The following is a 26,173-nucleotide window of genomic DNA, read 5'->3' as shown; positions in this document are numbered from 1 at the left end:
GCCTTAAAGAAAGACTAAAGGTAGCAATGGTGAGGCCACTGAACACACCAAAGCTGCTGCAGTGGAGTGTTTTCAAGATTCTGAAAAAACCTCCACAGCAACTGGTAAAATCCAACAGCTTTATTGTACCACACACTTGTTAAGCGCTTTCTTTCCTATTGAAGGGACTTCATCAAAACAATTTCAATTCCACACCCAGCCCTTTTATGTATAAAACATTCAATTATCCAATTAAATATACTACACACGCACATAAAAATCTAAAAGGAAAATGCATATGGCAAATGTATAAATGCAACAAATATGAACAATTGGTGACAATTATATATCAAAAAATAGTAATAATAAAAACAGAAATATACATTCCCTATAAACCATAAAATATCCACTAATATATTTAAAACTTATGGATGTTACCCTAAAATGTTTTTTAACTTCAAAAGACATGCAATATTCACATTTTCATTAATACCAGGTATCTGGGTGGCATTCAACCTTAACTGCCACCTTAACTCACATATGTCCAAATGTATGTCCAAAAATCTACCCTGAGGGTCCTTAACCAAATGTTGAAATACTGAAAACTTAAAAAAGTGGTCTTTATTCTCAGAAATATGCCTACTCAAGGCATTAGTCATTTTATTGTTTCTTATGTCAAGTAAATGCTCCTTAAACCTGTCCTTAAATCGTCTACAGGTTTTGCCCACATAAAAGGCAGGACATGACTGGCATCTAGCCACATATACCACATTCTTACTGCTACAGTTGAAATGCCCTCCTATGTGGATATGCAGTCCATTTAACCTTATATACTCTGGGGTCTCTGCTATATTCATACAGCAGTTCCCCATTCCACACTTAAAATTCCCCCATTTTCTACTAGATGTAACCACTCCTACATTTCCTTTGGACTGTTAACAGTTTTTTAAATGATCTGTCTCTTCTATATACAACCACAGGAGCTAACCCTACTTTTTAAGCAATACGTTGGTCATATGTCAAAATTTCCCAATTATGCCCAAGTATTTCCACAATTCCATCAGTATCCAAATTGCATGTGGTAATGAAACTAAGCTTCCTGTAGGCTCTTCCTTCCTAACCTGAAGGGCTACCTGACCTCTTCCATTAATCCCATCAGGCCTACCCAAAATGGGTTGATAAATACCATCGACCCTCTTTTTAATTATCTCTTTAGACATGCCAGCCACTAGACCACTGGGATATCCCCTCTTCAAAAACATTTCAGATATAAACTTAAGTTCTTCCTTAAAGGTGGCATCTTCACTCACCATTCTGGCAGCCCTCATGAGCTGCCCCTTGATGATGGACTTTTTTTGTGCATAGGGGTGCCAACTCTCAAAATTCAAATATGAGTTTGAAAACGTAGGTTTACGGTAGATGCCCGAAGCTAATTTTGTATTTTCCTTATCAATCTTCAAACACACGTCCGACTAAGGTATACCTTCTCCACTATGGTCGTAGGTAAACTTTAAAATTACACATTGGTATTAATATAATCAAAAAAAGTTTGCAATAACCATATACTGCCCTTCCATACAAGAAATATGTCATCCAAAAAACGTGTATAACACATGATGTACTCTCTAAATTCACTTTTGAAGACATATTCTTGCTCCCAGAATGACATCACACAGTTGGCAAAAATGGAGGCACAAGCTGCCCCCATGGCCACACCCATAGCCTGCTTAAAGTACTGTCCCTCAAAATGAATATAATTGCTTTTCAAAACAATTTCCATCAAAGCAAGCAACATATTAATAGTATCATGATCATATTTGCCTGTTTTAACTAACTGTTGTTCCAGCCACTCCAGGCCAGTTTCATGTGGGATGACAGTAAACAAATTACATACATCAATGGTTACCAATGTAATATCTTCGCATGTGCAGATGTTGTTTAATTTTTCTAAAACATGCCAGGAATCCTGCAAATGTAGTCAAAACACTTCAACCCTTTACGTAACTGTGTATCCAAAAATTTACTGATAAAGCAGGTCTTTCCCCGCTTTCCATCCACTATGGGTCTAACCTTTGGATTAATCAACCCTTTATGAATTTTGGGGATACCAAAAATATTAGATACCATGGGATGGTCATTCTTGAGTAGGCATATTCCTGAGAATAAAGACCACATTTTTAAATTTTCAGTTTTGCAACAGTTGGTTCAGGACCCTCAGGGTAGAGCTTTGGACGTGCATTTGGACATATGTGACTTAAGGTGGCAGTTAAGGTTGAATGTCACCCAGATACCTGGTATTAATGAAAATGTGAGTATTGCATGTCTTTTGAAGTTAAAAAACATTTTAGGGTAACACCCATAAGTTTTAGATATATTAGTGGACATTTTATGGTTTATAGGGAATGTATATTTCTATTTTTATTGTTATTATTGTTTTTTGACGTGTATAATTTTTAACAGGTAACTGTCACCAATTGTTCATATTTGTTGCATTTATACATTTGCCATATGCATTTTCCTTTTAGATTTTTATGTGCTTGTGTAGTATATTTAATTGAATAATTGAATGTTTTATACATAAAAGGGCTGGGTGTGGAACTGAAATTGTTCTGATGAAGTCCCTTCAGTAGGGAAGAAAGCGCTCAACCAGTATGTGGTACAATAAAGCTGTTGGATTTTACCAGTTGCTGTGGAGGTTTTTTTCAGAGTTTTCGGTGGTGATTTGGAGTTGGAAATGTTATTTCGTTTGTCCTTTACGGCATGGAAGGATATACAGCCAACAATGATGTTATGGAGCTGCTGAAACAAATTAATCAGCAGCTAGCAATGCACACTACTCAGATTAAACACTTGATTGACAAGCAGAGTGGTACCACTAGTATTTTTGGCAGCTTGGGTTTGCCTCTAACACAAGCTACTAGGGGTTCGCAGGCTAACCAGCCCAGCGAAATGGACAATTTTGGTGACCAAAGGGTGGATGATTCCAGATGACCAGGAGTGTTTTTTGCGGAGTGGAAAACCAATGGGTTTAATTTTCGTGAGGATTCGGTTCCTAATATGGCTGGACAACAAAAACATTTATCTATGGTAGACCGGCTTGGATTACTTGAAAAAGACTTGATTACTTTCAAGAGACTGCAGATGGAGAATTCATCTCTCGAAAAAAATATAGAGCTTCAACAGCTTCCCCGTGGACTGAGAATGTGGACATATCCTAATCAGTCTGAAAATAATGTGGATATGCTAAAAGAACTGCATGAATTTTTTGATAAGGTAGGAATTGAACTCATGAAAATCATGGTAAAGCACAATACACGAGCCCTAGACAGTTTAACAAAAGATTTGGATGAAAATAATGAATGTATTCAACAAGATTTATTATTTGACAGGGTTTTGACTAACTATAATAACATTTTTAGTAAAGTGGACACTTTCTGTTCAGAAACAAACTTTAGGAAATGTAATACATTAAAAAGGGACCTAAATGAGTATGCAAGAGGGCGGGTGTATCCATATTCCCCTGGAAACTATGGTAACAGTACTGGTAGACCCAATCAGATGGATCGTAGAGAGCAGGAAGTGATGTCATCGCCGAGAATACATCACGATCAGGAAGTAAGGCAGCATTCACCAAACGAGGGTGAATTATGGCAGTCTGAATGCCTAAGAAGAAGGGAACAGCAACAAAATAATTTTTTTGGAGATGGACAAAGGGAATATAATCGCCAAAGGTCAAGACTGAAGTCCCAAAAGGGTCGGAACTTTTACAAACGGAATTAATAAAACCTGTGGACTCTGGCCGTTTTGAAGTAAGTTTGTTTAAAAATTGTGATGTAAACCAGCAGGAAAGTGGTTTACTGACATCCAAAATGACTTTTGTAAATCATGGGGAAGAGTATTGTGAAATTAGAGACTGTAATGTGGTACATAATGTGGAAAATGACCAAAGTGCGGAATTAAATGCATTTTATGGCAATTTTGAGTAGTAGTGCGTCTAATATGCACGTTGTTGATGGTGAACAGCATAATTTCATATTAGAAATGATTTGTGGTACCTCTTGTGGAGGACAATACCAAACAGTGGTTTCAGAGATCTGTAATAGTGAAGTGGTTGTTGATTTTAGTGTGTCAAATGATAATATGGAAAATAGTGAATTGAATGCATTATGTAGCAATTTTGGTAGTAATGAGTCTAACCAGCATTTTTTGAAGACGAACAGCAAAATTTTACCCTGGAAATGATGTGTGATACCTCCTGTGGAGGACAACATGAACCTTTGGGCTCATGGATCTGTAGTAGTGAAACAGCTGGTGTTTTGAGTGGGTCAAATGGCAATATGACATCTGAATGTTTAGACATGGCTTCCAGTGTATATGAACAGCAATGGGACGAACATATTATGGATTGTATTAAACAGCAGGAAGACATTGATGTTATAATAGCATTGCTAAATAAAAAATGTTTAGTACCAGAAGTTATTACAAATATTAGTATAAGATTTACAATTATTCTAGTAGGCAATTAACCTCAGAGTATGCTAATTTGTTATCCAAATGACTGACCTTTGTTAAGAGTAGGAAAGCTAATACAGCACAAGTACTCATTGACCTTAAACTATTTGTACATAAATTGAATTGCAAAATGTGGTTTACTACTATACAAACTCAAGATGACGATAGGAACTTGAGGAAACCAAGTACGTTTAATCCACCAACAAACAACTTTATAGGCATTTATGAAAAAGTTTGTGAAAATGAAATAAGACAAGTAATGAAAGCAAGGAATGTAGTTGATTATAATTTAACTAAGGAAGAATACCAATTATTAATGGAAATAGTTAATGACCCCAGCATCCGTGTTATGAAGCCGGACAAGGGGAGTGGCTTAGTAATAATGGATTCTGGGGACTATTCTATGAATGCCTTATTAATGGAAGAGGAACATGAAGAAAGCTTGATTAATGAAATTAATCTTATGTATAGAACTGTTGACCTGAGGATGGAAGACATGTTGCTTGAAGGGCAGTTAGATGAAAAACGGTATAATTATGTAAGGAATGACCATCCCATGCTATCTATATTTATTATTATATTGGATTATATATTAGATTATACTGAATCAATTCACTGGTTGTTACACCCATAACAACATTTAAAGTGACCACTGCTTTTTACAAGAAACATCACATACAAATCTGAATACACACAGTAAAAATTACTTTAAAGTATGTTACTATAAAATATTACTAAAAATGTTACTAAAAACCTAATAAAAAAAACATATGCTGTTAAGATGTAAAAATAAAAAATGTTAACATATTGTCGAAACATATAATACATTAATGCATGTTATAAAATATATTATATTATAAAACAGCCATAATAGATGGGATGCACCAGGAACACAAAATTACACATGTTTACATGAGATGGTGTTGTAATAATTTATCATTTTAGTGCCCTCTTTTTAAGCACTGGTAATAAGGAGATATTATTGTTGATGCCAGGTGCCTTAACTGCATTCAACCTCATTTGCCATTGTAATTCAGCTAATTCTAAGTTCAATTCCCACCAACCACCTCTCGGGTGCTCGGGGACCACCTCTAAAATACCAAATTTGAATTTAGAAAAATGTGGGCATCCAGTACTGTGTCCAAATAGGACATTACTAGTGTTGGCACTCTGTATAGCATATACATGTTCATGTATTCTTTTTTTAAAAAGTCTTTCTGTCTTACCAACATAGTAATGCCCACATCCAACACATATCCCAATGTATAGAACACCTCTTGTGTTACAATTACACTTTTGCAACCTAATTTCAAAGGGTATACCTTCTAAAACAAGGGTGTTATGCCTTAATATGTACTTACATTGGTTGCAGGCACCACAACTAGTGGTCCATTTGTTGGGTACAATATCTCTAATAATGCTTTGTTCAAACCGTGATTTACAATTATTACCCATCTTGTAAATAAATTTGGGCTCCTCACCTATATATTTCATAACCTCCAAATTCCCCTTAAAAATAGTCCAATTCCTGACCATTATTTATTTGATTACCTACTTACTATTTGATGCATACGGAATCATCATCCCCATTTTTTGCAGAATGCCCTTCCTTATCGGCTTTGTTGGACATCTCTCTACTACCCAATAATGGCTTAAACTTTGTTCCCCAACCTCTTTTTAGTTCACCACTAATATCAGCTATTAGTTTTATAGGGTACCCCCTTTCTATAAACATTGAACTGATTTTGGTTACTTCCATTTCAAATAATTCCAACTCAGAGCACATACGTGCTTCCCTGTCTAATTGCCCTGTGTATATATTTCTCTTGGTGTAACCAGGGTGACATCTCTGAAACTCTAAATAAGTATTAGAAAATGTTTCTTTTCTATACATTGTTGCAGTGAAATTTTTCCTAATATTGTCCTTACTAAGGGTGCTGTCCAAATATGGCCTCGTTTTTGAAATTACCCGTAAACTTAAGAAAGGATGGCGTATTGTTAATATATTCTAAAAAAGATTCATTATTCTCTTCCTTATTTTTCCAGATTAAAAGGATGTTGTCCAAAAAACGGAAGTAACTAAACAATTTGTCAGAGAAATTGCTGTTAAATATATATTTGGCCTTCCATGCATATAATACCAGGTTAGCAAATATGGGTGCACAATTTGTGCCCATAGCTACTCCCCTGAGGTAATCATTTTTGTGACAGGAATTCTTAGAAAAAATATGTCAAAGGGAGAACACACAAGGAAAATTATGAAGAATTTATAATCACTCTACGACAATTCATGTAATGTCATGGGAAAGGGCTATGGTGAACAGTGTGCAGCAACAGAAGTGGGCTGTAGAGATGCTGATGTTATCTCTCGTTATATATGATAAAGGAAAATGATATTCCCTGATGTCCATGCCACAGAAGAACTAACTTTGCAGAAAGTGAACAACACACGTTTTCAAAATGATAAGAGACGGATAAAGGGGCTAGTTATAATGAAAGACTCTAATAACTCAGGAAAGGAAGGCATGATATGAATAAACACTGGAATACCAAGAGTCAAATGGGAGGGACAGCAATGAAGTAGAATCAAAATGAGATGAAAGGACACTGACTTAAGATATTCTTAAAGAAAGACTAGAGGTAGCAGTGGTGAGGGCACTGAGCATATTGAAGCTGCTGCAATGGAGTGTTTTCAAGATTGCCTGGGAAAGACTGAAGAAATGGATGGCCAAGTATAAGGAACAACAGCTGCACCTGAAAGACCAAAGATCTTCCACCAGTGTCTGAATTTCTTTGAAGGAAGATGGCCCAGAGTTTTCTGCCCAAGTACTGGACATGGTTTTGGAATAATTTCTTTGTCTATCACTCCTGTTCCATTCTTTTAGTTTTTCAAATACTAAAACTTGCAAAGACTGTAGAAGGGTTTGAAAAGCTATCATTTTCACTTTCCCTATTATTATGAAATGTCTACATACCAGCAACAGTCTCATCTTTCCTGTTTGACTTACAGATCATTAGCTCTTTTTCTATGAAGGCTTTGAATGCTTGAATACTTTTTTTTGTAGCTAATATTCTGATATATCTCATTATAGTCAAATGATGCATCCAGGTGTTTCTGCAGTTACATCCTTTTGCTTGTCATATTTGCAGCAATAATTTTCCCAAACCATGCTACATATAAAGCTTACACAATCGCAAACACAACTGTACTGATATTTGATCTCTGTCTAGCACAGGTAAAGAGATATTAATTGTTGTTGCTCATATAATATTCATATTGTCATAAATGTCATCTTTTTCTAAATATCTCAAAAACCAAGTAGCACAGACAGAACTGCTTAGTGTCATATGAAAGCCCTTAGGTGGATGAACAAAATGCTGCTGTATGTTTGTTAACTTGAGTGGCCGCAGATATATTGTTGTTTACAACAATATTAAAAATTTAACAGTTACTATGTTTATTGTGACTTATAAAATGCACTTTAAGACCAAGAACCTAAAGAATACTACCACTGTAAAAACAAATTGTGCTAAACAGTTTGCCATTTGCACTCCTTTAGTAATTCCTATCATCCCAAAGATATGTACATTTCTTTGAAATGTGGGGGCATAATTTCATTCCATCAAAAAGCTTAGGCTCTGTCCATTGGAAATTACCATGCAAACTTCCAGAGCACCATTGGAGGGAATGAGATATGTAGGTCAAACAAAACTGCTGCACAAGTATGGAGTAGAATGACACTGAGCCAACAAATTCCAGTTTAAGGGGAAACTATACAGAATTTACATGTTAAACAATGCATGAAGACAAACTGAAAAGCAAAGGTTGAAACAGTATACCTTTTGACATTTTTTGCAGCTTGCATTATATATCCATATGCCTCAGTTGGGGAAAACATTAATTTAAGGTTACTTTACCACTTTTTTTTCCCTAAAAGGGAACTCAGACATAAACTGTCCATAAATTCAACAAATTTGACTCGATGTTTTTTTTTTTATTTGATTCAAAGGATAAGCAGAAGCCAATCCAACATATGTTTTTCCATGTGAAAAACTGCCCCAGTGAAAGATCATAATCTTCTCTATTTTATTTATTTAAACTTTGTTGACTGGGTTAGTCCCACTAGGCCAGTGGTCTCTTTTCAGGCAAGACCCAGGGTAGTATTTGCACTCACTAAGGGAAATTTGGCCATTGCACCCTACTCTTTTTAAGTGCCATGGAGTCTTTTGCATCCACATGAGCTACCACCAACTCTGACAGATGAAGCCTCGGTTTAATGTCTCATCTAAAGGAAGGCACACACTGTACTGCTGCACTGCAGAGTCAGTACTGGAAAACTAAACCAACTGCATAGAGTAGGAATAGAACCTACAGCCTTGTGCACCCTTTAAAGGTGAGTTTGTTACCTTTTGAGTGACTCAGGCTGCATTAAAAAGGAAAACAAATCCAACCAAGTTAATATAAATACAGGAGGTTAGAAAATATTACTGAGGAGCATTACCTAATTGGCAATAATATCAGTTCTGTACAACATAGCTAGTGTAGCTATTAGAAGCTTGCTGTGCACAAAACCTTTTTTGTTCAGATACGTTAATGAACAGCTGCATTTCACCAAACAATTCACTGCACAAAAAGTAAATCTTTTTTTCTCCTTTTCTTACCATCGTCTATATAGTCTATAGTAGAAAGATGTGCAAGTCTATTGCAAACAACACTGTTCTGTCTCCGCAGTCTGCCTCGTTTATCTGCCAGTCTTGGCTGTGCACTTGATGTTACAGTGTTGGGATTCTCCTGCAGTGATGTTTCAGTACTGGAACTAAGTTCTACACAGTATTCAATTAGTCCACTCATCACCTCAGCCTGTAGTGGAAACAAGAAACGGGTAATCTTCAGAAAAATGGCTCTAGAGAAACACATGAGCAAAAGATTTGTAGATTAAGTATTTAAAATACAGTGTTCACTGTAAAAGTCATAAATGATGATTTTTATATCCATACAGACCAGTAGGAACATGAAATGGATAAATTAAAAACTGCTCGTCAGTATCTTAAAATGGCTGCATTTCTTCTCTTAGTGTATTTATTATTTATTTATTTACATTTGATTACCAGGTAGTGTCTGACTGGGCCAGGAGCCCATTTTCAGTGGAGACCTGGGGAGAAAAGCTCCAAGGACGATTACATACTTATACATATTAGTACAAAAAAATGTGTGTGTGTGTGTGTGTGTGTGTGTGTGTGTGTGTGTGTGTGAGAACATCAAAAAAGCAAAAAGAAGTTCAAGTAAATCATTACCATTATGCCATAAACACTTAACATTAGTTAAGAAAAATACAATAAGCTTTCAAGATTAATTAAGATGCTGCATACAAGCAAAACTTTTTTAGGACAAAAAGTAGATATGAGTACGAAAAGGAAGGAAGAAGTCTCATTGCCAAGAATGACAATGGGTAATGGAGGGAATGAAGGCAGACAGTCAAAATGGGTAACATTAGTCTGGGAGAGAATAGGAGCATAACCAATGATTAGCAAAGTATTCTTTTAGGGTCTGTTGGAAAGTATGTGCATCACTGATGGACAGAATGTGCTGGGGAAGACAATTCCAGTGTTTGGCAATTTTGTGGCAGTATAAGGAGTCACCATGAGAGTTTTGGGTTTTGTTAACTTTCAGCAACACTTTATCAACATACCTAAGTGACTTAAGGTTAGTTTAGAGTTGAACAAGGTCTGATACAGCAGGACAGTTGTCAGGTTTATACATGACTATATGGGCAATTAATAGTGGATTTAGTGTTAGTAAGTTCAGATGGTGAAGGGCAGTGCAATGATGAGATCGGTGAGACTGGTTAGTGGCAAATTTGGCTATTTTGTCATAGCAAGATTAGAGGTTATTCAAATTAGACTTGCGAAGGTTGGTAAATATTTGAGAACAGTAAAGTAAGGAAGATAAGAGATGGGTTCTAGCTGTTGCAAGTCTGGCATGATTGGTAAGCCAGGCTTTAGCCCTAGAGAGAGCACCAAGTTTTACATGGACTTTTTTAATTGTAGGAGCTATATGTCTGTCAGACTTAAGTCCATTGTCAGTTGTGACACCAAGAAGTTTTCTTTGTTCAACGGGTTCTATTTTTGTTCCATTGGAGGAAGAAACAGAGATAGATAGTTGGTTATTTATTACTGAGGTATTGTAAAAAAAAAAAAAAAAAAACATAAGCTTCATTTTATTAGGATTAAGTATGAGTTGATGGGCTGCTAAGTAGTTTTCAATATTGTGGAGGGCAACCTGAGTTCTTTCTTCAAGTTCCTTGATAGAGGGGGTACAGCCAATGAGGGAGGTTCACCATTTCCAGGCAAAATCTACTCCTAACATCAGAACAAACACTCATGCTTCAAATTACAAATTATAAGTCTTTTTAACATACAGCATGCTATTCCTTAAACTAAAATGTTTTTTTTTTTTCTGAAGTGTCAAATTTCCTGTAAGGGTATACCAGAATTTTTCTCCCACTACTGCCCTCATGCTCCTTTGCAGTACTTCTTGAACAATTCCGTAACAGTTTTTGTAAGGTACCACAAAAGGCCTTAAACAAATTCAACAGAGAAGATAAGATGATGCCTAAATATTATGTATTATTCCATAAAACTACTGCTGTGCAACCATGGTGATTGCTATGTACTCTTCAAATCTTAACACACTTTTCAAGAGGATCTACAGTAGCCTATAATGGCTACACCAAGCCATCAAGGGCTAGAACTCCAATGAAACCTTTCTATATAGAAAAAAGTAATTAACGCTTCTAATACCAGCAAATTATGGTATCTGTTTATGACCTAGAAATTCTGCAAATTGTTCTGGTGTTTGCATATTTGTATATGTACTTGACCTATTAACCCACACTCCTCCCCTGAAAATGAAAGCACAATTGTGCAAAATCTTATCATAATAGTAGATGTCCTTCTCTTCAATGTTGCAGTATTCTTTAACCTAAGGGATCTCCTGCCAAGGATAGCCCAACGTCCTGCCAGTATACCAAAGCCTTTAGTACTTCTAGGCATTGTATATCACATGTATGCTCCCCACGTATGGCGTAAGGCATAAATGTGACATATGGACGCACAAACTAAGAACTGAAAAAGCCCCAGGAGAAATAGAATATCAACAGGGACAAGGAGAATGTGTATGTCCAGAAATAGAAAAAAGGAAAAGGAAAAATGAAGGACCATCAGCCAGGAGGATAATAAACTACATGTCAAGAGCTAAAATACAGGGGGTGGGAGGGAGCGAATACTGCAACACTGAAGAGACAAGATATCTACAGTTTTGTAAGATTTTACACAACTTTACTAGGTCCTTCTATATCACTGTTGCAATATTCTTTACCTAAGGGAGAGTACAAGAGCTCAACAGGAAGCCGGGGATACCAATTCCATCCTTAAGGCTGCTACTTGGTCCTCTGTTCATGCCTTCACTAAGCATTACAAATTGGATATTAATTCCAGGGCCAGGCCAGCCCTGGCAAAGCCTGTCCTGGACCTGGAATTAACAACCAATTTGCAATGCTCAGTGAAAGTATGACCATAGTACTAAGCAGAGTCTCAAGGATAAAACTGGTATCCAAAACTCTTTAAAAAAAGCACCAGAGGAGGCAACTATCCTAATGGAATGTGCCTTTACTGAAGAGAAGAGACATTTTTTCCATGAAAAGAATAACAAAAAATGGCCTTAGTAATTCAGGAGGAGATGGCTTCTTTAGAAACAGCCAAACCCAAAGCCCTGTGATGAAAAGAAACAAAAAGCTGCCCAGATTTGTGAATAACTTTAATTTTATCCACATATCTAAACTGTCTATACAAATCCAAGGTGTGAAGAACCTTCTCAATGGCAGACTGCGGAGAAGGAAAAAAGGAAGGAAGATGACAAGACTTATTAAGGGACAATTCACTTGCCCACCTTGGGCATAGAAGAAGGATTAGTGCAGAGACACCCTGTATCTGTGGACAACTAAGAAAGGAGCAATAGCCATGACAGCCTGAAGTACAGACACGTTCTTGGCTGATGTGAGAGACAAAAGAAGAACAGTCTGAAGTACAGTGTTGTAAGGAAGCTGAAGAAGCAGTATCAAAAGAAGTCTGAGTCTGTTTTTCAAGAACAAAATTAAGGTCCCAGAAAGGAGAAATAGGATGCCTGGGAAGCCTAATATGAAGGATACATCTAAGAAATTATTTGACCTCAAACCTAGGGGCTAAGGGAGAAATCAAAGGGAATCAAGCAGAAACAGATGAACGGGGAGCTTTAACTAAGTATACGCCAACCCAACATGAAGAAATAGACGCAAATAAAACAGAACCACAGGAATCTCCTCAGAAAGTGGATCCTGGTTACGAGCAAGGCACCAGACAGAAAATCTCCATATGGACACACAGGATTTTCTGGTATTGGGTTTCTTGGCCTCCTGCAGAACCCAAAGCACATCCTCAGAAAAAAAGGAGCTTAAAAAGGATCAAAACCCTATCAGCCACAGTGTCAGTTGAAGAGTGGCAACTGAGGATGGATGAGAAACCCCTTGTCTTGTGTGAGTAGGTCTACCCTGTGAGGTACTTGGAACTCTGATGGAAAAAAGAGGAAGTTATATATTCACAGGATAGACAAAAAGGTCTGCCTGATTAGCACCCCACTGATGGACAATGTCCAAAAATAAATCCCTGTGAAGCATCCACTCATCAGGCTGTGTTATAGACGTGCTCAGACAGTCTACCACAATGTTTTGCTTTGAAAAAATATAAACAACCTGAAGAGTCAATTGATACTGGACAGCTAGATCCCAAACTTGAAGAGCTAGTCTCCACAGAATGTAGGACCGTCTCCTCCTTGGGTGTATATTACGTTATTGAACTTTTAAAAGTTCAAACATCATATGGCTGACACCATATAATCGAACTTTTAAACGTTTGAATGTTTCAACGGAGATCTCCGTACAGTGTGGAATGGGAAGATTTCCCTTCCCTGCACTGTAGTGTGATCTCAGAGTTGGTATATTTAAAGAGCGGGCGGGTGTGAAGGGTGCAGGGGGTCTTGCCCCCTGCTGGAAACGGTCAGGTAGGGTTTTCTGTTGATTTTTTTTTAGCTTTTCGAACTTTTAAAAGTTTGATCGTATGGCTTGAACCATATGACATTCAAACTTTTAAAAGTTTGACAACGTAATATACACCCATCCCCCTTGCTTGTTGATGTACTACATCAGTGAGGTATTGTCCATAAAGATTCTGAAAGGCCCTGGAAGAGATTATGAAAGGCCTGAAGAGCAATAAAGAGACCTCTCATCTCCTTGATGTTGATGTGGTCTGACCTCTGATGAATACGCCAAAGACGCTGTATCTTAACAGGGCCAAGATAAGCACCCCACCCACATCTGAGGAATCCGAAAAAAGTTCCTGAGAGGGGACTGGGCACTGAAAAGGAAGCCCTGGGTTGAGAGACAGCTGATGAATCCACCACTGAAGCTCTAGTTTGAGTCGTGGAAGAACAAGGACTAGAAGTCTACAGGATGGCAGTGTTGGAGCTACAGTGACTTTAAGGAACCACTGTAGCTTTCTCATATGGAGTCTGGCTAGAGGTAGCATAAGAATGGTGCAAGCCATGAATCCCAGAACCCATAAAAATTCCCTGGCTGCAACTGAGACTTGAGGAAGTAGGGACTGAAAAGAGGCAATCAGCACAACAGCCTTGTGTGGTGGGCAAGGGAGCGAGCATAGGAATGGTCTGAATTCTGCAACCAAGAAAAACATGATCCTGAGAAGGAGGCAGGATGGATTTCTGGAAATTTATTATAAACCCTAGGATTTGCAAGAGGCAAATATAGTGAAGATGTTGAAGCATGGTCTCTTTGGAGGAAGCATGAATGAGCAGGTCGTCCAGGTAAGGAAAGACTTGTATCCCTCCCATCCTACAAAAGGCAATCACAGGAGTGAGGCATTTGTTGAAACCCCTAGGGGCAGCAGAGAGGCCAAACGGCAAAGCAAAGAACTGAAAATACAACTAAGAAACGGAGAAATGTAAATATTTCCTGAAACAGGGATGAATAATGATGTGAAAATAAGCATCCTTGAGATCCAGAGAGACCAGGAAAGCCTGCGGAAGAAGAGGAAACAGAGTCTGAAGGGACAGCATCCAAAATGAAGGGATTCTCAAGAAAGATGTTGAGCTGAAAAAGGTCCAGAATAGGCCTATAGAAGCCTTTTTTCCTGGGAACCAAAAACATTCTGGAATAAAACCCTTTCCCCTCCTGTGGGGTGGGAACTTCTTGGATGATGCCGTGAGACAAAAGGCCCTGAAGTACATCCAGAAATAAAGGCAGCTGTTCCAGAGGAGGTTGGGGAATGGCCAGAAAAGTAGGAATGGATTTACACATAATGAAGTATTCCTGATGGATGATGGACAGAACCCAAGAATTCTGAGTGATTCTTAACTAACTGGGAAGTGAGAGGAAAAGATGAAGAGATAAAGGGACCTGACTTAGGATGGAGGGAAGCAGACAGTCAGACAGAACCTGGCTTGTCATGAAAAGGAGGCTTCTGAGTAGTGGGATTCTGAATAGACTTAGCAGGAAGAGTCCGTCAAGAGCCCTTCTTACCTTTGGGAGGAAGTCAAGACTGCCTATGAACAAGAGCAGACTTAGAGGGATAATTCCTCTGAAATTTAGGAATAGAAGAATCAAAAATGTTTCTTCAAATCCTGCAAGGCCTTGCTCTTGTCCTGAAGCGACTTAAAAAACTCAGCAGGTGCAGAACAAAAGAGGTTTTTATTATCAAGAGAAATATCCAACAATTCATAGGTTCATAGGTTAATACTAAGCTAACTGCCCTTGCGAGCCATTTTAAGCCTAGCCAATTATCCCTTGTGAGATTCAAACCCTGCACCTTGTGTTTGGAAGGCAAAAACCTTAACCATTAGGCCACCCTCCCAATCCCTTTGCCTTAATATCACCAGGCAAAGGTTGGAGGCCAAGCCAAGAATAGCACCTCTACATAGAACCAAAAGCAGCAGCTGTATAAAAAGTATCAGCTGTATCATAACTACATTTAACTCATTCACTCCGGAGCAGCTCAGAAAATGCTGCCTGCTTACTTCCACCATAGGAACAACAGTGCAGCCTGAGCTCATTTTCAGAAAATACATTTGTAATACAATACAGAAAACAAATATTCATAACTCTTTAACCATAAGAGCTAAACTAAAAATGTAAATGCGAAAGTTGTTCAGCAGACACTGACCTTTCCAGCAGTGTAAATGCTGATAGTGCATATCTAAGTCATTATTAAATATTTGCCAAGGAATGCTGATATTGTGCATATTTTTACCTTTTTGGTACAACAAATTACAATATCTTGGTGAATGTACCATGTAGACCCATACAATTTGTAATTAATTTGTTTGTGTGAATGTTAGCTTTAAAATGATACATTAACCATTACTGTGTGACGCTTTGTTACGGAGATATTCACAGAAATATGATTAATATTATATTTCTCATAATTGATAAATAAACAAAGCATATCATCTAATCACCTGTAACAGACAGAGACTACATATCAGTGTACAAGTTGTGTGGCTCAATGTCAGCTTCAAAATTATGCCTCATTTGTGTCGTCACCATGATCCACTGCAAAGATAAGGGCATAATGAGAATTATTGCAAATGTATAATTTTCATAATCCTACAAGACTAAACAAACTGTGATATCTGTGCATGTGTACAGCATACAAAGTTATTTTACCATGTTGTAAAGAGTAATACTGTTTTCGAAATGAGGTATTACTTGGGACATTGACATGTTCCCTTGCAAAGTTATTAACCAAAATATGTAAAAAAAAATCATAATTTCCATAAACTAAGTCGTAAACAAACTTTGATATCTGTATGTGTGCACAGCATACAGACACAGTTTACCATGTTGTAACTATTAATACTGTCTTCAAAATGAGGTATTACTTAGCATATTGACATGCTCCCTTGCAAAGTTATTTACCAAAATATGAAAAAAAATAAATTTTCATAACCTTAGTCCAAAACAAAGTGTCATATCTGCATATGTGTGCAGCCTACAGACAGTTATTTTATCATGTGATAAGGACTAACACTATCTTCAAAATGAGGTATCACTTGGCATAATTACATGCTCTCTATCACAGTTATTTACCAACATATTAAATAAATCATAATTTCCATAACCAAAGCCCTAAATGAAATATATTTGTACATTTGTCCAGCATACAGACACAGTTTTTAAATCATGCAATGACTAATACTGCCTTCAAAATGAGGTATTACTTACCCTGATGACATGTTCCCTGATAAAGTTATTTAGCAAAATATGAAAAATTATCATAATTCTCATAACTATGGTGCCAAACTGTGATATCTAGACATGTGTACAGCATACAGATACAGTTATTTTTATACCTTGCAAGTACTAATAGTGTCTTCAAAATAAACTACTACTTAGCATGCTATGTTCCCTGACAAACTTATTTACCAAATATGAAACAATATCATAATTCTCATAACTGAACGCCTAAACAAATTGTGATAGCTGTACATTTGACCAGCAAGCATACAGAGTTCTTTTCCCATCCTGTAACTACTGACACTGTCTTAAAAAATGAGGTATTACTTAACCTGTTGACATGTTCCCTGACAAAGTTATTTAGCAAAATATGAAAAAAATCCAAATTTTCATAGCCATGGTCCCAAACAAACTGTCATATCTGGAAGTGTGCACAGCATACAGATACATTTCTTTTTATATCGTGCAAGTACTAATACCGTCTCCAGAATTAGCTACAACTTAGCATGCTGACATGTTCCCTGACAAAGTTATTCACCAAATATGAAACAATATCATAATTCTCATAACCACAGTCCTAAACAAAATATATATCTACATTTGTCCAGCATACAGACACAGTTCTTTTTCCATACTGTAAGTAATAATACTGCCTTCAAAATGTGGTATTATTTACCCTAATGGCATGTTTCCTGACAAACTTATTTAGCAAAATAAGAAAAGAAATCATAACTCTCATAACCATAATTGTAACCAAACTGTGATATGTGTATACCATACAGATAAAGTTAGTACTCCATCTTGTAAGTGCTAAAACTGTCTTCAGGATGACAAGTTCCATACTTTTAAAACTAAATATGAAAAATATCTGTAACACTCAAACATATGGAGTGTCCCACACCTGTGCTTGCAATGTGATAATGATTTTTAGTAATGTGAATAAAGTACAGTTTTGTACCTACCATAAATGTAGATGTCCGAACTGGATAGCATCTGCAGTCATAACAAATGGGTTGTCCTGTCGTCAGGCAGCCCTTCGGTCGGCCGGATTCCAAAGTCCGGGTCCGGCTTCGGCTGATGTCGCACTTCACCCGACGTCATCTCTGCTGGTCTTCGGGTATAAAGGCATCAGCCGACGCCATTTTCCTCAGTGTTTCTTGCCCCAGATGCCAATTGCCCTCTTGGAAAGCTAAATTTTGGATAAATGCCAATGTTTCCAAAATAGTAGAAGGCAAACACAAAAATAAACATGTATGTACATATATACAAACAAATACACCATAAGAGACTCCCCCCCCCCCAGCTAGCTATTAGGAGGGTAAACACCCTAGGAGTACCACAGAGGGGAAGGAGGGAGGGTAATCCTGACTGCAGATGCTATCCAGTTCGGACATCTACATTTATGGTAGGTACAAAACTGTACTATGTCCTTCATGGATGCATCTGCAGTCATAACAAATGGGTAGAATACCATAGCCAAACTAGGGGAGGAGGAATAATAATTATGGTGTAGTCAGGATCCCTTGCAGAACAGCAGTGGCAAACCCTGCTCGGGATCTAGAATATAGAGGTAAATTATAGTGCTTGGCAAATGTATGCACGGAGGTCCAAGTAGCCGCCTCAATAATGTCCTTGGTTGCCACTCCTCTTAAGAAAGCTGTGGTAGTGGCTGTAGCCCTTGTAGAATGAGGTCTTATGTTCTGTGGAATTGGTTTTCCATGGTAGGAGTAACAGAATCTTATGCAATTTCCTATCCATTTGGAGATTGTCTGTTTGGAAATTGCTTTTCCTTCCCTTCTTGTTGCATAGGCTACAAAGAGCTGGTCAGTTCTTCTGTTACCTTTGGTTCTGTCCAGGTAGTAGCGTAACTGTCTATGTACATCCAAGGTATGCATTATTCTTTCACCTCTGTTTTGTGGATTGGGAAAGAAGGTAGGTAGGTGGATTGCCTGGTTTAAAGACACTCTGGATACCACCTTAGGCATAAATGTAGGATTAGTTCTCATGGACACCCTATCTTGATGGAAGATTAGGAAGGATTGCACTGCCATTAAGGCCTGTAGTTCCGAAACCCTCCTTGCTGAACTAATAGCCAGTAGGAAAGCAGTTTTCCATGACAGGTGTTGTAGATCTGCTGTTGCTGCTGGTTCAAACATAGGGAGTGTCAACTTTTCTAGTACAAAATTCAAGTCCCATGCTGGTAATGGTGGTTTCCTAGGAGGTTTTACATTCTTGATCCCTCTGAGGAACTGCCTGAGTAGAGGGTGTGAAAAGACAGGAGGATCAAAGCTGTATTCTGCTGAAATAGCTGATGCATGTATCTTGATGGAGGAATAGGACAGACCTGTATGTGGAAGCTCTGCCAAGTACTCCAGAATGTTAGCAATATCTATGTTTGACACATCTTTTCCTCTTTCAGTACTCCAAATGACGAACCTTTTCCATTTTCCTGCATAGTTCCTTCTTGTTGAAGGTCTGCGGGCTTCAAGGATAATGTCTTTAACCCTTTGTGAAAGGTCTGGGTTAGTTACTGCTATGTGATGTTCCAGGCAGTCAGTTGCAAGGTTTTTAGGTTTGGATGTATGATGTTGAAGTTGTTCTGAGTTAACATCAGAGGCATCAGGGGAATTGACCACATTTTCTCCCGAGACATGCTCCTCAGCAATGGGTACCAGTGTTGTCTTGGCCAGTTTGGAGCTATCAGAATTATCCTTGGACGTTCCTCTTTGATTTTCAGTAGTACCTTGTGCATCAAGGGAAGAGGTGGAAATGCATATGCTGTCAGGCCTTTCCAGCTGAAGGATAGAGAGTCCACCTTCCATGCAAGTGGGTGGAATGTCCTTGTGCAGAATTTTTTGAGCTGGTGATTTTGTGGGGAAGCGAATAGATCTATTTGTGGCATTCCCCATTTCTTTGTGATGGCCTTGAAGATGTCTGGGTGTAGCATCCATTCGTGAGCATCCGAGGTGGTTCTGCTTAAAATGTCTGCTAGGGTGTTCTCTTTTCCGGTACAAATATTGCCTGTAACTGGATGTTGTAGCTGAGAGCCAGATTCCAAAGGTCCAAAGTCATTCTGCATAGGGGGTAAGAATGAGTGCCTCCCTGTTTGTTGATGTACCACATGACTGTGGTGTTGTCTGTCCTTATCATCAAATGGCCTTCTTTGAGGAATGGTCTGAATTTTAGGATTGCCAGTTTTACTGCCAGCATTTCTTTTTGGTTTATGTGCAGGTGCAGTTGGTCCTGAGTCCACAGTCCTTGCACGCATTTGTCCAGCATGTGTGCCCCCCATCCTAGGTCTGAGGCATCCGTTGTGATGGTTTGGTTTGCTGGAAAGTTATGGAAGGGTAAGCCTGGGTTTGACTGGCATGCCCGAGCCCACCATAGGAACTCCTGTTTTAAGCATGGGATTAATGGTATTTCTGTTTCTAAGCTGTGTCTGTGTTGAGACCATAAATTCTTTAGGTACCACTGTAACTTTCTCATATGCAGTCTGGCATGTGGGACCAAGATTATGCATGATGCCATGAAGCCCAAGGCCTGCAGAACTTTTCTTGCTGTTAGTTTGTTCTGCTTTGTTAATGCCAAGAAGTAAAGAGGGAGTTCTTTTTGTTTTTCTGCAGTTAGGAATGCCATCTGTTTTACCGTGTCCAATTTCGCGCCCAAGAAAGTTCTTGTCTGGGATGGTATCAACCTTGACTTTTGTAAATTGACTGTATCCCAGGGCTTGTAGCAAGTAAATGACCCTTTGTAAATCTGTTGTCAGCTTGCTTTTGTTGTCCGCTTGTAACAGGCAGTCGTCCAGGTATGAATAGATTTGGATTCCCTGTACTCTGCAGTGAGCGATTACTGATGCCAGGCATTTTGTGAATACACTGGGCGCAGTAGATAAGCCAAAGGGCAATGCTGAGAATTGATAATGCTCTGATCCTGCAAGAAATCTGAGGTATCTTCTGCAATTTGGTCGAATGGGGACGTGCAGGTATGCCTCCTTGAGATCTAGAGTTACCAGCCAACACTCCTTGCCCAGCATGGGAAGAAGTTGCTGTAGGGTCAGCATTTTGAATTTTGGGACAATGATGTATGTGTTTAAGATGGACAGGTCGAGAATAGGTCTCCAGTTTTTCTCTTTTCTTGGTACTAGGAAGAGTCTGGAGTAGAATCCTTTGCCCTGTTCTGTTATAGGCACCCTTTCCACAGCTCTCATCTTTATTAATTCCGCTATCTGGTGCAGGGCTTCTATTTTTTGATTTGGGGGCAGGTTTGGCATTCCTCTTTTTACTGGTAAAGTGTGGAAGTGGAACCGGTAGCCTTGGTCTAGGGTTTGCAAAATCCACTTGTCCTTTGTAATATAGTGCCAATTTTTCGAGAATAAGGCTAACTTTCCGCCTAATGGTGCTGCTATTTGCTTCCTGGTAGGCGGAGTCAGAGCCAAGTCACTGTGATTGTCCTGTTGCAGTGGCAGTGGTTGTGTCTGTGCCTCGGTTATTGCCTTGCCACTGTAGTCGCCCTCTGTAGGCACCTCCTCTGGATTGATTTCTGCCCCTAGAGCGTCTGTTCCTGCCCCTTTGTGATCTTGTGGAGTCAGGAAAGGACCAATTTTTGGCAGGCCAGTTCCTGCTAAACCTTGGGGGCTGAACCTGTAGGAAATCTTTAACTGTTTGTACAGATTTTGCCTTCTCTTCCATTTTCTTCATTACCTGCTGGGCCGGTTCCCAAATAGACTGGCCTTATCCATAGGAGCATCCAATAGCTTAGCTTTAACATGATCCGGTAAGACCTGTTCTTTCAACCATGCATGCCTTCTTATCACTGTGCCAGTCATGGCTGATCTAAATGAAGCCTCCAGTGCATCATAGCCACATTTTAAAGAATGGTTACTAACCTGTTGGATGTTATTCACCATTTCTAATACATATTTCTTATCTAAAGATTCATCAGAGGACAGCTTTTAATTAACTGATCAAGCATAAACTCTTGGTATTGGATCATGTGAAACTGACAGTTTAAAGCTCTAGCTGAGAGAGTAGCAGAGGTGTAGACTTTTTCCCCATCTCTCTAAGGACCTGGATTCCCTTTCAGAGGAATAGGGTTTTTGCTGTGGTCGAGGCAACTGCCTTAGGCCCCTGGGATATAGTTTCGGGTCTGCAAGCGGGCCTTGTATAGGTGGTGATGAGTGTCTGGCACCCTGTAAAATCTATCTGGTTTGGCAGGGGCTGGAGGTAAAGAATCAGGTGCAGTGCAGACATCATTAAATGCATCGTCCACAACAGATAGGACAGGAGGTATAGCTAAGGGCCTATGTTGTGGTAAGTGCAGAAAAGTCCTAAGCCTTTTCTTGAATCTGAGAAATCTTGTCCCTGCCATTGGAATTGTTCTCTCATGGCATGTAAAGTTTCCCCAAAGGAGAATTCCTCTGGTGGAGAGGCAGCTGGGATGGATTCTTCAGCATCTGAATCTTCATAATTGGAAAAAGGAGCCTCTGGCTGGTCTGTAATGTCTGAGTCATCCGCAGAATCATCAGAGGACACAGGCTCGGGGCTCTGCTCTAGGTCTCTTTTCTGGGGCTGAGAGGCCCTGTCTGGGTGAGATTGGGATCCCCTAATTAAGGATATTAAATCTTCTGCCAGAGTAAGCATTTGTGAACTAGAAGTGGGCCTGAGTGAGGGTGGTTTAACAGGCCCTGATTTAGCTGATTTGGCTGCTTTAGCCCTGGCAAAGGCCTTAATAGACATGGCTGCAGGAGGCCTAGCAGCACCACGTGCTGGGGTAGAGATATCCAAAGGGATGGTGTCTGAAAGATCAGTAGGAGCCACAGTTGCAGGCAAAATTTCTGAGGCTGATTCAGATAAGGTAGCAGGAGCCTCAGTAGTAGTCATGGATTCGGCTGAAGATTGACCCGTTTTCGGTTTCGCTGAAACCGAGACACTCGCTTGCTTAACCGTGGTTTCAGCGAAACCGCGGACCGTGAGTGTCGGTCCTTTTCTGCGTTTTTAACAATTTGGGTAGTCGGAGGATCCGACGGCATAATGTACGCAAAATCTGAGCGAAAAACTGTTCAGCAAACTCCGACCGATGCCTAAGCGTTGTCGGTTGAAGGAAGCACAGGCCGAACAGGCTGCTACGCCGTGGTCTGGGCCTAAGCAAGGCAAACAGTAAAAGTGGAAATCTTTATGAGGTATTTGTTTCCCACAAGTTAAACAGTTATTGACTTTTTCTGACATCGGCTGAGGCAAGAAAGAGTCCCCAACGGGTACTTAGCTTTTAGAAGTCTTCAAGTAGTATTCGGTAGTAGTAATCTCTGGATCTGACCGACCGGCACTTGCGAACAGCTTCTGCTTCGGCCACGGCAAGAAAGACTGAGGAAAATGGCGTCGGCTGATGCCTTTATACCAGAAGACCAGCAGAGATGACGTCGGGTGAAGTGCGACATCAGCCGAAGCCGGACCCGGACTTTGGAATCCGGCCGACCGAAGGGCTGCCTGACGACAGGACAACCCATTTGTTATGACTGCAGATGCATCCATGAAGGACATCAGTGACAGCTGCCACTGATTTTACCTGACAAGTGTTAATGACTCACCGTCATAATACTGTAACTGCACAAATAATGTGCTAATCACCTTCATGTCTTGACTGCAAGATTCTGCATGCTCTTAGACAGGTGATAATTGCACCACATAACCTTTTGACACAGTAAACTATGCTGCCCAGTGTTCACTTCAGCAGTCTGACCATGTATGCAGAAGCACTTCCCTGATGCATGACTTACAAAGCTATGTCTGACCCAGCTCTGTCAGAAATGCTACATCTAAAGAAATCCCAATCCCTCCACACCACATGCTCCAGAGACCTCAACCTCATTACCACAATGAACAGAACATGCTGGAGGGACAGGTTCATAACCCAGAGACTGCTCATGCTCCGGAATAGACTTCCCATACATGTCAAGCAGAGCACCTCACTAGCCCTCTTCAAGAGAAATCTTGATGAGTGGATGGGAAATAGAAAGTTCACCCCGGGGATCACTCCAGTGGCTGTACTTGACAGAGACACTGGGAACTAATGACAGGCAGCACAATGCCAGGGCACTTATATGGGGTAGGCTTGTAAAGGCCACAGGGCCATTAGCCTAGTACACACCTATGAACCTACGCGCAATGAAGCATTTCCCCAAGCAACATCTTCATTAGTATGTCCAGGTGTACACATGCACCAGCATGAGACATTCACCCAAGCAACACCTTCAGTAAAATATTGAGGTATGCACAATCACCTAAAATTAGACTTTTCACTAAATGACCCTTCAGTAACATTTGCTAGTACGATCCCCCCAGGGTTTAGTGCTGGGACCGGTCCTGTTTGGCATCTACTTCTCTGAAGTAAAAAAAAAAAAAAATTGCTAAAGGGTTTTGGCTAACATGTTTGCAGAAGGCTACAAGGTAAGAGCACTATTAAATCCTCAAATGATTTAGCCATTCTGCAGTAAGGTTCATCCCAAACAAATAACTGGTGCTAGATCTTACTCCTCTAACAGTCACCAATCTCAGTCACAACAATCATCTCCATCCAAATACTTAACTATTTACTCATTGAATATTCAGAGTCTAGCAAATAAAGTCACTGAGCTGCACTCATGGATAGCTCTCAATAACCCTCACATCCTCTCCCTATCTGAAACCTGGCTCAAGCCACAAATCTCAAATAGTGAAATACTCCCACCAGGTTATAATATCTTCCGATCTGATAGACCTGTAAAAAAAGGTGGTGGCATGGCCATCCTCTACTCAAACAACCTTAAACTCTCACCAAACCCTTCCCCAATTCCTGACTTCCTCCCAGCTGAAATCATCATCCTTAACTGCCATCTGAATCCCCAGAAAAAACTTGCAATTGCCTCTATCTACCTTCCTCCTGGTAACAGTATGCCCATTCTTGAAAACATCCAATCCTGGTTCTCCCACAACATACCATATGAGACACTTATCCTTGGTGATGTCAATATTGATTGGTCCAAACTCACAACTGACTCCACCCAACTCAGTATCCACCTACACGGCTTCCACCAACTTATAACATCTCCCACTCGCTTCCATAAAAATTCCACTTCCAGCTCCATCATATACCGGATCCTTACCAATTCCCGCCACCAATACCACAATCCCACCACCTTACCTGACTCCCTCAGTGATCATCTCCCTACCACCATCTTAAGACACTACTCCCATATTCCTAAACCCCACCTTATCAAAGACTGTCGAAAATTATCGACTTTCAATTCATCCCAATTTAACTCTATTCTCCACAACATAGATTGGTCCATCCTAAAACACCTCTCCCTAAACGATGCTGTAAACACTTTCAATAGCATCTTCATGAATACTCTAAACTCCTTAGCTCCCTCTAGGAAGATCAGAGTAAAATCAAACCATGCTCCCTGGCTCTCCAAAGAGACTAGGTCCCTTATGAAACAAAGAGATTGTGCTTGGAAAACCTGGACTAAAACTATTCAACCACCTTTTCTTCAAAAATACAGGCAACTGAGGAACCTTGCAAAAAAACAAACTAATGACAAAAAGTTATACTATAGCTCTGCTCAGTTTAACAACAAATCCAATCCTTGAAAATTTGGTCAACTCTCAACAACATCCTCTATCCTGGAAAGCCCTCTAATCCCTCCCCATACCCTAACTCTTCCTCTCAGGAAACAGCTACCCTCCTGAGTAAACACTTTATCTCTTCCATCCAAAATCTGGTAACCTCTAAGCCAAAAGTACAGTTTTGTACCTACCATAAATGTAGATGTCCGAACTGGATAGCATCTGCAGTCATAACAACTGGGTTGTCCTGTCGTCAGGCAGCCCTTCAGTCGGCCGGATTCCAAAGTCCGGGTCCGGCTTCGGCTGATGTCGCACTTCACCCGACGTCATCTCTGTTGGTCTTCGGGTATAAAGGCATCAGCCGACGCCATTTTCCTCAGTGTTTCTTGCCCCAGATGCCAGTAGCCCTCTTGAAGGCTAAAATTTGGATAGATGCCAATGTTTCCAAATAGATAGAGGTAAACACAAAAATAAGCATGTATGTACATATATACAAACAAATACACCATAAAGACTCCCCCCCACCAGCTAGCTATTAGGAGGGTAAACACCCTAGGAGTACCACAGAGTGGAAGGAGGAAGGTCAATCCTGACTGCAGATGCTATCCAGTTCGGACATCTACATTTATGGTAGGTACAAAACTGTACTATGTCCTTCATGGATGCATCTGCAGTCATAACAACTGGGTAGAATACCATAGCCAACTAGGGGAGGAGGATAAAACTAGATTATGGTGTGTT

General features: G+C 39.6%; 1 protein-coding gene across 1 annotated transcript in view; it reads right to left on the bottom strand.

Annotated features, from left to right (window-relative positions):
• FRMD8 (FERM domain containing 8) overlaps positions 1-26,173 on the bottom strand; it is a 1,254,366-nt gene that overhangs the window by 128,301 nt on the left and 1,099,892 nt on the right. The window contains exon 10 of the mRNA XM_044075785.1: positions 9,154-9,352. Within this exon, the coding sequence (XP_043931720.1) occupies positions 9,154-9,352 (199 nt within the window). The remainder of the gene's footprint in view (positions 1-9,153; positions 9,353-26,173) is intronic.

This window comes from Protopterus annectens, chromosome 6.part1 (assembly GCF_019279795.1).
Source record: "Protopterus annectens isolate FY-2018-M chromosome 6.part1, PAN1.0, whole genome shotgun sequence".
NCBI classification, from domain to species: Eukaryota; Metazoa; Chordata; order Ceratodontiformes; family Protopteridae; genus Protopterus; species Protopterus annectens.
Note: the sequence above shows the minus strand (reverse complement) of the source record. Positions and strands in the feature narration are given on the sequence as shown.